At 43.6% G+C, this 13,908-nt stretch overlaps 1 protein-coding gene and 1 long non-coding RNA gene across 2 annotated transcripts in view; one reads left to right on the forward strand and one right to left on the reverse strand.

The window, feature by feature from the left end:
* LOC138969409 (uncharacterized) overlaps positions 1-13,908 on the reverse strand; it is a 234,823-nt gene that overhangs the window by 183,590 nt on the left and 37,325 nt on the right. The window lies entirely within an intron of this gene.
* The window catches only part of LOC138969405 (kelch-like protein 8), an 18,108-nt gene continuing 4,229 nt past the window's right edge, over positions 30-13,908 (forward strand). Inside the window, exons 1-11 of the mRNA XM_070342199.1 lie at positions 30-103; positions 1,083-1,573; positions 1,897-2,244; positions 4,981-5,164; positions 6,419-6,670; positions 7,036-7,179; positions 8,201-8,312; positions 9,911-10,079; positions 10,535-10,694; positions 11,522-11,723; positions 12,045-13,908. The exon at positions 12,045-13,908 is cut by the window's right edge and continues 4,229 nt beyond it. Coding sequence (XP_070198300.1) covers positions 1,265-1,573; positions 1,897-2,244; positions 4,981-5,164; positions 6,419-6,670; positions 7,036-7,179; positions 8,201-8,312; positions 9,911-10,079; positions 10,535-10,694; positions 11,522-11,723; positions 12,045-12,171 — 2,007 coding nt within the window. The 5' untranslated portion in view covers positions 30-103; positions 1,083-1,264 and the 3' untranslated portion in view covers positions 12,172-13,908. The remainder of the gene's footprint in view (positions 104-1,082; positions 1,574-1,896; positions 2,245-4,980; positions 5,165-6,418; positions 6,671-7,035; positions 7,180-8,200; positions 8,313-9,910; positions 10,080-10,534; positions 10,695-11,521; positions 11,724-12,044) is intronic.

The following is a 13,908-nucleotide window of genomic DNA, read 5'->3' on the forward strand; positions in this document are numbered from 1 at the left end:
TTTTGGCAGCGTTGGCTCCCTTGCCTTACCCTCGCATCAGTGCCCTCGAAGTGCAGACAAAAAAAATTATGCGGAAGCTATACATGTGATACAGGCACCTCGGGTAAGTGAAACCGTCAAAGGCATGCGGGAGTTTGTTCGGAGTTTTTAGGCTATATTGCGTCTGCGGTTTGTCAACAGCAAGAAGCAGTGTCTTTCGATTCTGAAGAAACATCTCAAATCCATGTCGACCTTTGTCAGTTTGTGTCACTGTCAGTCTTGGTGATGTCACTCTTAGACAATGATGTTTTCTGTGATTGCGAGATTGGTGACCGTGGATCTTATAATCGCTAATTTACTTTTAAAGGCGAGTGTAATGGGACCTCTAGCGACATTGTTGCTGGTGTATATTATGCTTCATTTTTCGAGATGTTTGACTGGTGTTGAAAGAAGTAGTTAGCAAATGAGGAGTATAAACTTGTGCAAATTTGCCTTCAAACTATCCAAAGCATGATAAGTATAGATTACAAAGAATTGTTGCTGAAAAATTAACGCAAGTTTGTAACAGTTGATCAGTTTTCCATGAAGAAACACACACACACACACACACACACACACACACACACACACACACACACACACACACACACACACACACACTGATGGGGTCTATGTCGACCAAAAGAGTGGGATTCCCTGTAGGTGGAGTTCCTGGAGGGGGATTCCCTGTATACAGGGAATACCACAGGATTTAGTTCCTGTAGCGTGTCGCTGATATCGCTGAAAGTCACGTGATGCTTGGCGATATCGGTAGAATTTGATGTTTTTCAATCTTTTTTGATATTTCTTAGAAATTCGAGTATGGTTTGCAAGTTTTATTGAAAAACTCCACCCTGTGGGATTCCCTGTATACAGGGAATCCCCCTCCAGGAACTCCACCTACAGGGAATCCCACTCTTTTGGTCGACATAGACCCCATCAGCCACACACACACACACACACACACATAGTGATACACACATGTACACACACACGCACTGACACACACATACTCAACCACACACATATTCATAAAGATGAATACTCAGTTATTTTACTTGCAGGTTGTCCACATGCAACCAGGCTGACATCCAAAGCGCCACAGCTGGATGGAGAATAAAGTTAATAAATAAAACACTGATGATGGACTGGTCAGATTCACACTTTGCTGCATCATAACCTATAATTCACCAGAGAGCCTTCCCCCCTTTTACCAATCAAACCCACAGTTGCCCTTTTGACTAGCATGCCCCAGGTGCCCCCGCCACCCTCCCGCACGGATAGTCTGCCAAATAGTGCCTCCCCAGTCCCCAACTCCACCCCCACTCCGCCAGTTCCTGCACTGCCAAGCCAGGCCGCCAGGAGGGGAATCAACTCCACTCGTAAGTCTCGCCCTCGCTCGGGACACTTCTCAGCATACAGCCCCAGCTCTCGACGCGGAGCGCCGGCCTCGCAAAAAATGTCCGCAGCAGCAGAAGCTGTGTCTGGTCAGAATGCTGATAACCCGGCCGTGCAAAACTTTGAAGCCAAGACGCACTGGAAGGACAGCTTCAAGGTATTGCAAAAAGAAAATCAAAACAAAAAACTGCTTATTTTTGTGAAAAAAAAGTTTCAAACAAGATGAGTTAATTTCTGGAATATCTGATAAACAACAATAAAAATAACATTAACAATCACTTCGACCTGTTGGTTTTAAAAGTTTACGAAGTAATCATGACATAGAGCAAGCAAGTATGCCCAAGCTAACTAATCATGTTATGATGATTATTTCTCTGTTTGTTCATTTTAAAGACCAATAAACAGAAGTGATTAATAGTGTTTTCCTTTGCCATGTATTGCATATTCCCTGAATTGACCCATCTTGCGTTTTGATTGAAGGTGCTTCACCAGCTGTACGAGAGCCAGGAGATGTGCGACGTGGAAATCTGCGTGGGCAAGAAAAGTTTCAAATGTCACCGCGTAGTGCTGGCATGCGCAAGTCTTTACTTCCGAGCCATGTTCAAGTCGGAGATGGCCGAGTCGCGTCAGGACGTGGTCACCATTCAGGATCTGGACGAGGATGCGATGGGGATGCTGGTGGAGTTTGCCTACACGGCCCGCGTCAAGATTACCACGGAAACGGTGCAGCCCCTGCTCTTCGCAGCGTCCATCCTGCAGATTGAGTGCGTGGCGGAGGCGTGCGCCAACTTCATGAAGTCTCATTTACACCCATCCAACTGCATTGAGGTGAATTTGGTAAGGCAAAAAAAAAAAAAGGTCTGTTTACGGTAACATAGGCCACAAAATAGGGTCGGTAGGTCGGGATTTTTTTTTTTTTTTTTTTTTTCCAAAAAACCATATTTTTACGTTATTTTGCCAAAAAAACAAGATTTTTCTTTTTTTTTTCCCCCAAATGCCAAAAAAAAGTCTAGGGTCGCGCGAAAAAACTAGGGTCGGTCGGGTTACCGTAAACAGACCTATTTTTTTTTTTGGCCTAATACAGCACTCTCCCAATTTAACCCTCTGTAGTTAAGAGACCCTCTGTAGTAGGGCGGATGGTGATGAGAAAGGTGAAGCGAGGGGGAATGTTTTCTGTTGCTGTGTGCTGGGTTGTGAGCAGTACCCGCCAATGTTTAGCTCAGGCACTGTTGAGGCTGACACGTCTCAGTTCTATACAGAACACTGCACCCTCATTCAAGGAAAGTGCACCGCGCTATTCTCGACATCTGTTCTCACCTTCAAGGCAGACTGATACGAAGAGATGCATACCTGTCAAGCTCTTGTGGACTCTCACCATAAGATTTTGCTAACAAAACCATAAGTTTGCACCAAAAAGCATAAGACAACGTGCAAAATTGCAGAAGTCGTTAGATTAATCACCACAAGAACTAAGTACATGCACACACACACACACACACACACACACACACACACACACACACACACACACACACACACACACACACACACACACACTCACACACACACACACACACACACACACACACACACACACACACACACACACACACACAAACAAACAAACAAGAAATCAGCCTTATTTCACACATAATAAGAAAAAAACACTTTTCTCAACACTGAACTGCACTGTTTTATGTAATTTTGAAATGCAAAGCATGTTTAAATGTAAATTGTACTGAGAATCACCTAAATTGTACAAAGACAGTACACTTCCAACCAGACACACATTTAGTGATTTACACCCCTCACACAAATGTTACCAGAATGCACAAAAACACCACATGATAGTAAAGGCACAAGACAAGTGTGTTTCAACATTCATTCATTGAGCACAGTGATTCAATCATGAATGGAAACCCCCACCACAATGTGCAAAAGAGAACATTTTAGCCAAATGGAACATGTAAAACTCACAGATTACAAGCCATAAACTCACGTGTGTCTCAACAAATACCAGATCAACAAAAGTATGACATGTAAATGCTTTAGTTTGAGGTCGCACATGTTCTAAAAACAAGTCCTGTTATGATCAGTTGTGACAGACATCCGGTGCCAACTTTCGCTCTCTACCTCTTCGAAAATGCATCATAACGCCCTTATTTTTATTTATATGGCTTCACACTTGGTACATCGTGAGAAACTACTGTGTAGATACTAGAACAACAAACATATTACATGTAAATGCTTTAGTTTGAGGTCGCGCGTGTTCTAAAAACAAGTCCGACATGATCGGATGTGACAGGAATCCGGCTGCTTTCACTTTCGATCGCTAGCTCTTCGAAAATGCATCACAACTCCCTTAGTTTCATTTCTATGGCTTAAAACTTCGCACAACGTGAGAAAATACCTTGAAGATACCATGAACAACAACAATATTACATGTAACTGCTTTAATTTGAGGTCGCGTGTGGTCAAGCGTGGTCGCACAGTACTCAGTCAGATCGTGCTGAACGGTTGGCCTTGTGTTAAGGCGTCCGCCCCATGATCGGGAGGTCGTGGGTTCAAACCCCGGCCGGGTCATACCTAAGACTTTAAAATTGGCAATCTAGTGGCTGCTCCGCCTGGCGTCTGGCATTATGGGGTTAGTGCTAGGACTGGTTGGTCCGGTGATAGAATAATGTGACTGGGTGAGACATGAAGCCTGTGCTGCGACTTCTGTCTTGTGTGTGGCGCACGTTAAATGTCAAAGCAGCACCGCCCTGATATGGCCCTTCGTGGTCGGCTGGGCGTTAAGCAAACAAACAAACGAAGATCATGCTGACGGTGTGCACATGCGCGTTGCCTTGTACTTCCGCCGGATCAGTTACCGCAAGGTTTTTTAGCTGTTACTTTGTTCTCGGACGAACCTTTGCGATCTTTTTTTTATTTGACCAAATTGTTTTGTAAAAACCGTAAGATCTTTGGCTTACGCCGTAAGACTTGAAAAACATCAAAATTCCGTAAGAATTACGCGAAAAACGTAAGACTTGACAGGTATGGAGATGTAAGTTACACCGACCCTAGCGGCTAAGGCAAAGCCAAACGTTCATCTCAAAACTATCTGGAAATGAACCCTCATAACATTTGCGAAGAAGTCACAAAAATCATCAGTTAGGAATTTATGCAGAAATCAAATAAACCTCAGCTTTCAATGGTCAGCGGTGTGAAATTTGCTTCCAGCCAAAGTTATATTGATCATTCTAACTACCTTTCACTGTTTCAGTTAACACTAGTCTAATGAAAAAATTCTTTTTTTTATAAAGCTTCTTAGCATCTGTTTATGTTCCTTCACAGTAGGTCTTTTTCACCTGTGTATCCATTCACATCAAACATTTTTAGTGAGCGTGTGTGGTTGTGGGCGAAGGTGTGTGTATGTGTTGCAGAAGGGGGGGGGGATTATTTTCATGTGTGTTTTCATCAAAAAATAAAGGAAGCTTGCACGATTTTTCTTTTTGCATGTGATTGTAGCAAAAGTAAGCGTGCCCAACAGGAATCATACAGTTCTTTGTTTTACTACTGCAGGTTCACAATTTTGCTGAGTTACATAACCGCCAGGAGTTGATGCGTATGACAGACGAGTACATCCTGGATCACTTCACAGAGGTGACTGAGACAGAGGAGTTCCTCAAGATTTCTGTCACCATGCTGACAAAGTACGCCTCTTCCGAGTTGCTTAACGTTGACGAGGAAACCCAGGTGTATGAAGGTAGCATCATTTGTGTGTGTGTGTGTCTGAGTGTGTGTGTCTGTCTGTGTGTGTCTGTGTATTGTTCCTTTTAGCTTTTATTTTAAAACTATTAAAGTAGTAAATGAAAGACTGCAGAGAACTTGGCAGACATTCCTGTGGGTTAAAATCTTTATGTTTTTGTATCCATTTTACTTGGGGGATGGGCGTGAAAGGAAGAGGGGGGGGGGGGGGGGGGGGAGGAGCAGGTTGAGAGGGATTTCAGATTCAGTTAGCAGGGTGTGTGTTTGTGCTGAAGGCTGTATTTGTTATATGTGTAAATTGTCGTGGGAAGTTATGTCATCTATGATTTGGGTAAATATTCTTCTGGTCCTCTGAAGAGAGAGTATGGCTGCCGCTTATTAAGCAGGCATGGGAATTGTCCGCCGAATTATTTTTTTGTTCCGCCGAAAATGCAAAAGTGTTCGCCGAAAAAATAAAGGGAGGAGGCACACAAAAAAAGCACCGGTTACTTTGGCCTTTGCACAAAAGCCCGCGAAAACTTTCCGTACTTTGTTCACGCACTGCTACCGCCCGCCTCAGTTATTGAACTTTTATGTTTGAAAGTAAACCAGATTGCACAGATTGTGTTACAAGTTACATTTTCCTGTTTGTCTCAACAGATCAATTTTTTTACAAATTTAAACCATATAATACATGTATATATTTTTTTTCTTCAAAAAAGCAAAAATTGGTACATTTTTGTACTAAAAACTCTGATTCTAAAAACAGAATTTATTGGCAAACTTTGAGCTCAGATGACACCAGATTGCACCATCTGGGTTCTTTGGAGAATTTTTTTTTCCGGGGGGGGCATGCCCCCAGACCCCCCTAGTAAGGCTAGGCGCTTCGCGCCGTCGACTTGACGCTTCGCGTCTTCAGTTTTAAATTTTCCGCCTTTTTTACAATTTTCAATTCCCATGCCTGATTAAGGCATGTCAGTTGAGAACAGTCAGACACATAACCATTCCGTTTCGATGACAGAGTCACCATCTCTGTACCAAGTGCTCGGCAGGTATGCTCAACATCAACAAGATCTCGTGGAAGAAGGAATCACTTAGATTTCATGCACTCTTATCGGACATGATACTTGTATCTGCATAGCATGTGAACTGAGAGTGCGTTGTGTATTTTTCACACTCGCCATACTGCAGTGGATAAAGTAACCACTTGGATGTCAAACACTTTTGTCAGACATTCATGTATTTGCATAGCATGTGTGTTTCTTCACACCAGCCATAATGCAGTGGATAAAGCACGACCTAGACCAGCGCCACAAGCACCTGTCCCAGCTGATAGCGGCCGTGCGTCTGCCGCTGCTGTCCATGACCTACCTGATGGAGACCGTGGAGAAGGAGGAGCTTGTGCGCAAGAACCTGGAGTGTCGCGACTTTCTGGACGAGGCCAAGTACTTCCAGATGTCGCAGGTCTCGCTCGTGCCCGACGTCAGCATTTCTGTGAGAACGCGACCCAGGAAAAGCTATGCTGGTAAGGCTCCTCTCTGTTGTAGCGTCTTTAAATGTAAGGGGTTGTGTATTTTAACACTGAGAGAGAGAGAAACTGTCAGTGCTCTCCACAAAATGCTTGCTCCTGCAGTTCCAAAGGTGTTCTTTCATCGCAGGTACCCCTGTAATGTTTCTGAAAGAACCAAAGCTATTCTGCTACTATTTTTCTTTTATACTGTTTTTTATTTTCAAGAAAACCAGAGCTATGCTGGCAAGCAGTTTCAATCCTTGTAGGGCAGTGTGAAAGGGTCTCTTTAGAATGTCATCTATCAGTGGCTAAAACTGTATATGATTTGGGCAAGATTATGCTTGATGACTTGATGGTAATATACTGCTATCCCTCCCTAGGTGTGTTGTTCTGCGTGGGGGGTCGGGGGGCTACAGGGGACCCCTTCAAGACGGTGGAGTGTTACGACCCGCGCAAGAACCGCTGGTTCCAGGTGGCCGAGATGAATGTGCGTAGGAGACACGTCGGCGTCTGCTCTGCTAACGGTAGGTTCGAGCCCTGTATGATGTGTGTTCCATATGTTGAGGCAGATCTTTGTTTGAAGACTGGGTGTGTTGATATGTCTGCGCATTGTGCAGTGTGTGTGTGTGCGTGCGTGCGTGTGTGTGTGACCTTGTGTTTATTTGCTTGCAAATAACAATACTTGACAGAAACGTACACACCCATGTAGGATAACACACACGCACACACACACACATACACTTCAGCAAACAAAAGCGGTAAATTTGACAGTACTGCCCCTTTTGTTCAGATACATGTGTCAAATCAGTGATTTGTATTCACTGTGAACTTGGTTATGGTAAACATCTGTGCACTCTGCATCAGACAATATCCAGATTTAGCCCTGTGTCAGCTTTGTCCTCACACTGAATGAATCTAAATGAATTCGTGAATTGATATATATTTCGAGAGTGTGATCTTATGTAATGTAATATCGGTGTATACGAGCAAAAAGAGAACATTTCTGTTCTTCCTACGTTCAGATAATAAAGTTGTATTGAATTGAATTGAATAGAATCTCAACATTTTTACTCTCAGTATGTGAGGTCACTGGCCATGTGTTTGTAGGAATGCTGTATGCAGTAAAAGACTGGCCATGTGTGTTTGTAGGGATGCTGTATGCAGTAAGAGACTGGCCATGTATGATTGTAGGGATGCTGTATGCAGTAAGAGACTGGCCATGTGTGTCTGTACTATGTAGGAATGCTGTATGCAGTAAGAGACTGGCCATGTATGTCTGTACTATGTAGGAATGCTGTATGCAGTAAGAGACTGGCCATGTGTTTGTACTTTGTAGGGATGCTGTATGCAGTAAGAGACTGGCCATGTGTTTGTAGGAATGCTGTATGCAGTAAGAGACTGGCCATGTTAGTCTATGGACCATTTCGAAGCTGGGTTGGGAGAGGGGAGGAAGAGATAGCAGAATCTCTGTTTCAGCGTACCGGGTGACCCCGCTAGATGTACGAAGATTTTCTAAATGGTCACTTGGCTAATGTGTGTTTGTAGGAATGCTGTATGCAGTGGGTGGCCACGACGGCAATGAACACCTCAACAGCGGAGAAGTGTTCAACCCCAAAACCAACAAATGGAAATCCATCGCCCCCATGGGAACGCTAAGGTAGGGTATCCTCCCCCCTCCCTGCCACCCACCCCGACCTCTTCAGGTAGCTGAGCAAGAGTCAATGACTGCTCTTCTTCATACTGCCATGCTCAGTTTGCCTTGCATGTGCAAAATAGATAATGCCAGTTTTTTTTCAGATCTCTTTTTTTTTTCTTTGAGCATAAATCACAAACAGATGCTCCAATTCTCCTGTTTTCTGTTTGATGTTTTTTTGTGTGACACATTTGATAAAATGTGCAAATAGGTATATGGGAAGAGACAGACGGTAGATACAATCATCACATGTCTTTGTCGAACGTACAGTGATGTGAGTTAGTGGTAAATTAAGTTGCAAAGGTCGTTAATGCTGAGTGCTCTTGACTGTGCATTTCAGCTCTGGGGAGAGGCCTAGCTCTGCATAGCCATTAGTCCCCATACATAACTCCCTGGGAGAGTCCATATGAACAAATGTATTTGAAAAAGTACATTGGCGTGATGTTGGTGCCGAGAGTTGTGCATTGATATGCTGAGCCATCTGTGCAAGACGAGGGTCTAGATAACACGATGTAATTTGTGTGTAAACTCTGGATATAACCAGCCTGAAAGATGGGTAGTGTTGGGGATAAGGGGGATGTGTCATAACTGTACCATTGTAAAGTCTCTGTCTGTGTGTAGGAGGGGTTTGGTCCATTCCGCCTAGGGGGCCCCATCTATGTGTGTAAAGTCGTGATATAACCAGCCTGAAAGATGGGTAGTGTTGGGGATAAGGGGGATGTGTCATAACTGTACCATTGTAAAGTCTCTGTCTGTCTGTCTGTCTGTCTGTCTGTGTGTAGGAGGGGTTTGGCCCATTCAGCCTAGGGGGCCCCATCTATGTATGTAAAGTCTGGATATAACCAGCCTGAGGGATAGGGGGCTGTGTCATAACTGAACCATTGTAAAGTCTATGTCTGTCCGTGTGTAGAAGGGGTTTGGTCCTAGCCAGCCGAGGAGGCCCAATCTATGTGTGTAAAGTCTGGATATAACCAGACTGAGAGATGGGTAGTGTTGAGGGTTAGGGCGATTTGTCATAACAGTACCATTGTAAAGTCTTGGGTTGTGTCAGAACTGTACCATTGTATGGTCTTAGATTGTGTCATAACTGTACCATTGTATGGTCTTAGATTGTGTCATAACTGTACCATTGTATGGTCTTAGATTGTGTCATAACTGTACCATTGTATGGTCTTAGATTGTGTCATAACTGTACCATTGTATGGTCTTAGATTGTGTCATAACTGTACCATTGTATGGTCTTAGATTGTGTCATAACTGTACCATAGTATGGTCTTAGATTGTGTCATAACTGTACCATTGTATGGTCTTAGATTGTGTCATAACTGTACCATTGTATGGTCTTAGATTGTGTCATAACTGTACCATTGTATGGTCTTAGATTGTGTCATAACTGTACCATTGTATGGTCTTAGATTGTGTCATAACTGTACCATTGTATGGTCTTAGATTGTGCTACAACTGTACCATTGTATGGTCTTAGATTGTGTCATAACTGTACCATAGTATGGTCTTAGATTGTGTCATAACTGTACCATTATAAAGTCTCTGTCTGTGTGTAGGAGGGGTCTAGCCCTAGCCAGCCTAGGAGGCCCTATCTACGCTGTTGGAGGCCTGGACGACACAACGTGTTTCAACACTGTGGAGAGGTACGATCCTGGCAACGACGGGTGGACCTTCGTCGCCTCCATGCTCACTCCTAGAGGAGGCGTGGGGCTCACAGCTCTCAAGGTTGGTCTGTTGGCTGTTTGGCTGGCTGTTGATTGGCTGGCTGTGTGACTGTTTATCTGGCTGGCTGGCAGTCAGTCTGCCTGACTGTGTGCTGGCAGCATGTTTGTCTGTCTGTCCGTCTGTCTGCTTGCCTGTCTATAAGTCTTGCATTTATTTCAGTTCATGTATCTGGCCGCCAGTTAGTCTGTATCAGGAACTTATTTTATTTTCTGAAGTATTTGGTGTACCATTGCTTTAGACTTGAAAAAAGATAAAGAAATAAGACTTGCCTTTTGGAGCAAAAACACAGTCTTACTTTTATTCACAACAATGTTCCTCGGAGATTGTCTACTGGTGGGAAGGTTGTTTATTTTGCAAGGAAGTCTTTTAACGTTACAATGACAGAAATATTTTGTAAAAAGTGAATCCGTAGTAACCAAGTTTGTGTGTGTGCATGTTTACTTTTGACTTTTCAGGGCCATCTGTATGCCATTGGAGGTAATGATGGGGTGAGCTCCCTTGACAAATGTGAGCGTTACGACCCCTTCCTGAACAAATGGGGCCCGGTGACCTGTATGCACAAACGTCGTGCCGGCTCTGGTTGTGCTGTGCTGGATGGCTACATCTACGTTGTCGGTCAGTTTCACAGTTGAGATGGCAGCTAGTACATAACATTGTATCTTAGTTATGATCAAGGCTTGGCACATGCTCAAAGTCGTTGCGCAAGATTACAGATTAAATTCAAGTTTCTGTGTCAACAGCTTCCTTCACAAAATCGTTCCTGTTGTTTTAGACTGTACACAGATTATAGGATATTCATTATACTAATTAAGAGACACATACTTTGCTTTATTCAAGTACACTTGACAACCATGACCATGTCATCATTAACAGTTTCAACAGTGTATTCTGGGTACAACGCCAGTAATATGTAGAGGGTTCACTTGTCATTTTTATGATTTTTTTAAAATATATAAAATTGCTCAAAGATTGTTAAGTTCTATCATAGCAGACTGAAAGAGGCCATCTTTTGCTGAATTAGCATTTTCACAAAGACATTACAAACTCATGACTGAAGGTTTTTGAGTATGAATAGCAGGAGGAAGGGAGAAGTTGAAATGGCAACCAGAGATTTTGACATCCACACAAATATTAACAGGGTTTACATTTAGAGCAAATTTCCAGTATTAACTATTATACCGGTTTTAATTTGGAAGTACGGGAAAAGGCCTTGTCAACCGATCAGCTGTACCAGTTCCAACTGAATTTGACAGTTTTTCTGTATCGAAGTAAAGTGATTGCTGTTAGGCCTTGGTATGACTGCTTACAGTGGCCAGCTGACCGGTTTTATGGGAGCTACATGTATTCTTCCCATTTTATTTTATTTTATTTTGTTTGATAATAATGGTTTACAAAACATCTAGCACGATCACAGCTCCTGATATCTCATGTCTCTCTGGCAGGCGGGTTTGACGACAGCTCTCCGCTTGATTCAGTGGAGCGTTTCGACCCCAAGACAAACGAGTGGACCCTGGTGGGTAACATGACGACGTGTCGCGGCGGTGTCGGCCTCGGCTCTCTCGGTCGCCGGCTGTATGCTGTGGGCGGCCATGACAGCTTTAACTACCTCAACTCTGTGGAGGCTTATGAGCCTGATTCCAACAGGTAAAGTGACACTTTTGCAAATACAGTGTCGCCAGCTTTTAAAACTTTACACAACTGTACTTGACAGTGTTTAATCTGAAACTGACTTTTTAATGTTGAAGAGAACCTAGTTGATGCAAGCGTACTAGGTAAAGGCTGTATACTTCAATGGAGGTGCTGGTTATATAGCTACTTTGAGTATCAGCAGAAGTACACACACAATTTTGTGTGTGTGTGTGTGTGTGTGTGTGTGTGTGTGTGTGTGTGTGTCATGTCTGATGGAATTGTTTTACTTCTGTTTCTGTCAAACGTGTACAGCTGTGTACATTGTGTGTGTTGCAGCTGGGAGTCAGTGAAGCATATCCAGCAGTTTCGTGCCGGGGCTGGCGTGGCTTTCTGCAGTTGTCTTCCACGCTTCCTTCGGCAGCATTCCACACGCAACACCGCCGAACACCTACAATGTGTGTGAGGGACCTTCCACAAGGTTTTCACTGACACTCCTACTTCATCATTCATCATTGCAGCGTGTGAGGCATCTTCCATGAGGATTTCACATCTACTTCATTGCTCATCACTTTAGTCTGTGACTGTGTGAGGGACCTTTCATGACATTGAGGCTTTCACATCTAGTTCATCGCTCATCAAATTTCATCAAGATTTTTTTACCTTTATTCATTGCTGCATGGTTACAGCATCATTCTTCCCTTTTTTAAGGGATGTTTGTTTCTTGAGTGAGTGTGAGGGACATTCTGCAAAGGTTTGCAACCTCCTGGTCACTATACTGACCACTGCTGAGGGACACTTCATGATTTTTTTTTGTACCATGCAGTAGTTCACAGCTGATCATGTCAGTGTATAAGAGGGACACTTCACAAGTTTTTGACTTTTTTGATTCACTAATGATCGGTGCTGTGTTTATGAGGGACAGTTCTGAAGGTGTTCACTGTGTTGTTCACAGCTGATCCCAACAGTGTGTGTGAGGGATTTATCATAAGGCTTGCAACTTCTAGCTGTGTATGTGAATGAAGCTACAGTTTTTAAGTTTTTCACCTAACAGTTCACAGCTATTATCGCTGAGGATGTTTCATAAGGCTTGCAAACTCTAGATCACTATATACAGATTATAGCTGTGTATGCATGGTCATGAGAGAAAGCTCATGAGTTGTTCACCTTACAGTTCACAGCTATAATCGCTGCAGTGTGTGTGTGAGGCATGTTTCATAAGGCGTGCAACCTGTAGGTCACTATACGGATCACTTTAGCCTGTATGAGAGAGATCCAAACGGTGTGTATGAAGGATGTTTCGTAAGGCGTGCAACCTGTAGGTCACTATACGGATCACTTTAGCCTGTATGAGAGAGATCCAGACAGTGTGTGTGAGGGATGTTTCGTAAGGCGTGCAACCTGTAGGTCACTATACGGATTACTTTAGCCTGTATGAGAGAGATCCAGACAGTGTGTGTGAGGGATGTTTCGTAAGGCGTGCAACCTGTAGGTCACTATACGGATTACTTTAGCCTGTATGAGAGAGATCCAGACAGTGTGTGTGAGGGATGTTTCGTAAGGCGTGCAACCTGTAGGTCACTATACGGATCACTTTAGCCTGTATGAGAGAGATCCAAACGGTGTGTATGAAGGATGTTTCATCACCATTTCTTAATCATGTTCATCATCAGGGCCTAGCATTGTAAGCCGTTCGGCGTACTTTACGCCGAAATAACATCTCCAGTACACGGAACTTGATTTGGTGTACGCCGAAATGCAAAAACCTGTTATTCCCAAACGGTAAACCCTAACAGTCCCCGCTTTCGTTTTGTGCGCCGTTTGGTTCAATTTTCAATTGGTTTGACAGTTTGCTTGAGCACGTACTTCCTCTGGCATCGCGCGAGCATGCTTTGTGCCGGTGTTTTGTGGCTCTAGACTTGAAATAATGTCTCGAAGCGACATTGTTGAACGTGGTACATTGTCAGCCATTCAGTGACAAAGAATCCAGGTATTCCTGGAAGTGGGAATGGCTGGATTTCGTTCCGAAGGCGGAAGGCAAGTCAGAAGAAGTAATGTGCCGATACGGACTATGGACTATGGCATAATTTAGTTGCTCAATCTTCTTGGGGGGGGGGGGGGGGTGTCATTTTAGGTAAAAAATCTCCAACAAATCTTCAAAATCCCCGCCTTTGTAAGCTGAACTCACTTTTTCCAATGCTAG

The sequence above is a fragment of the Littorina saxatilis genome, linkage group LG6 (assembly GCF_037325665.1).
Source record: "Littorina saxatilis isolate snail1 linkage group LG6, US_GU_Lsax_2.0, whole genome shotgun sequence".
NCBI lineage: Eukaryota > Metazoa > Mollusca > Gastropoda > Littorinimorpha > Littorinidae > Littorina > Littorina saxatilis.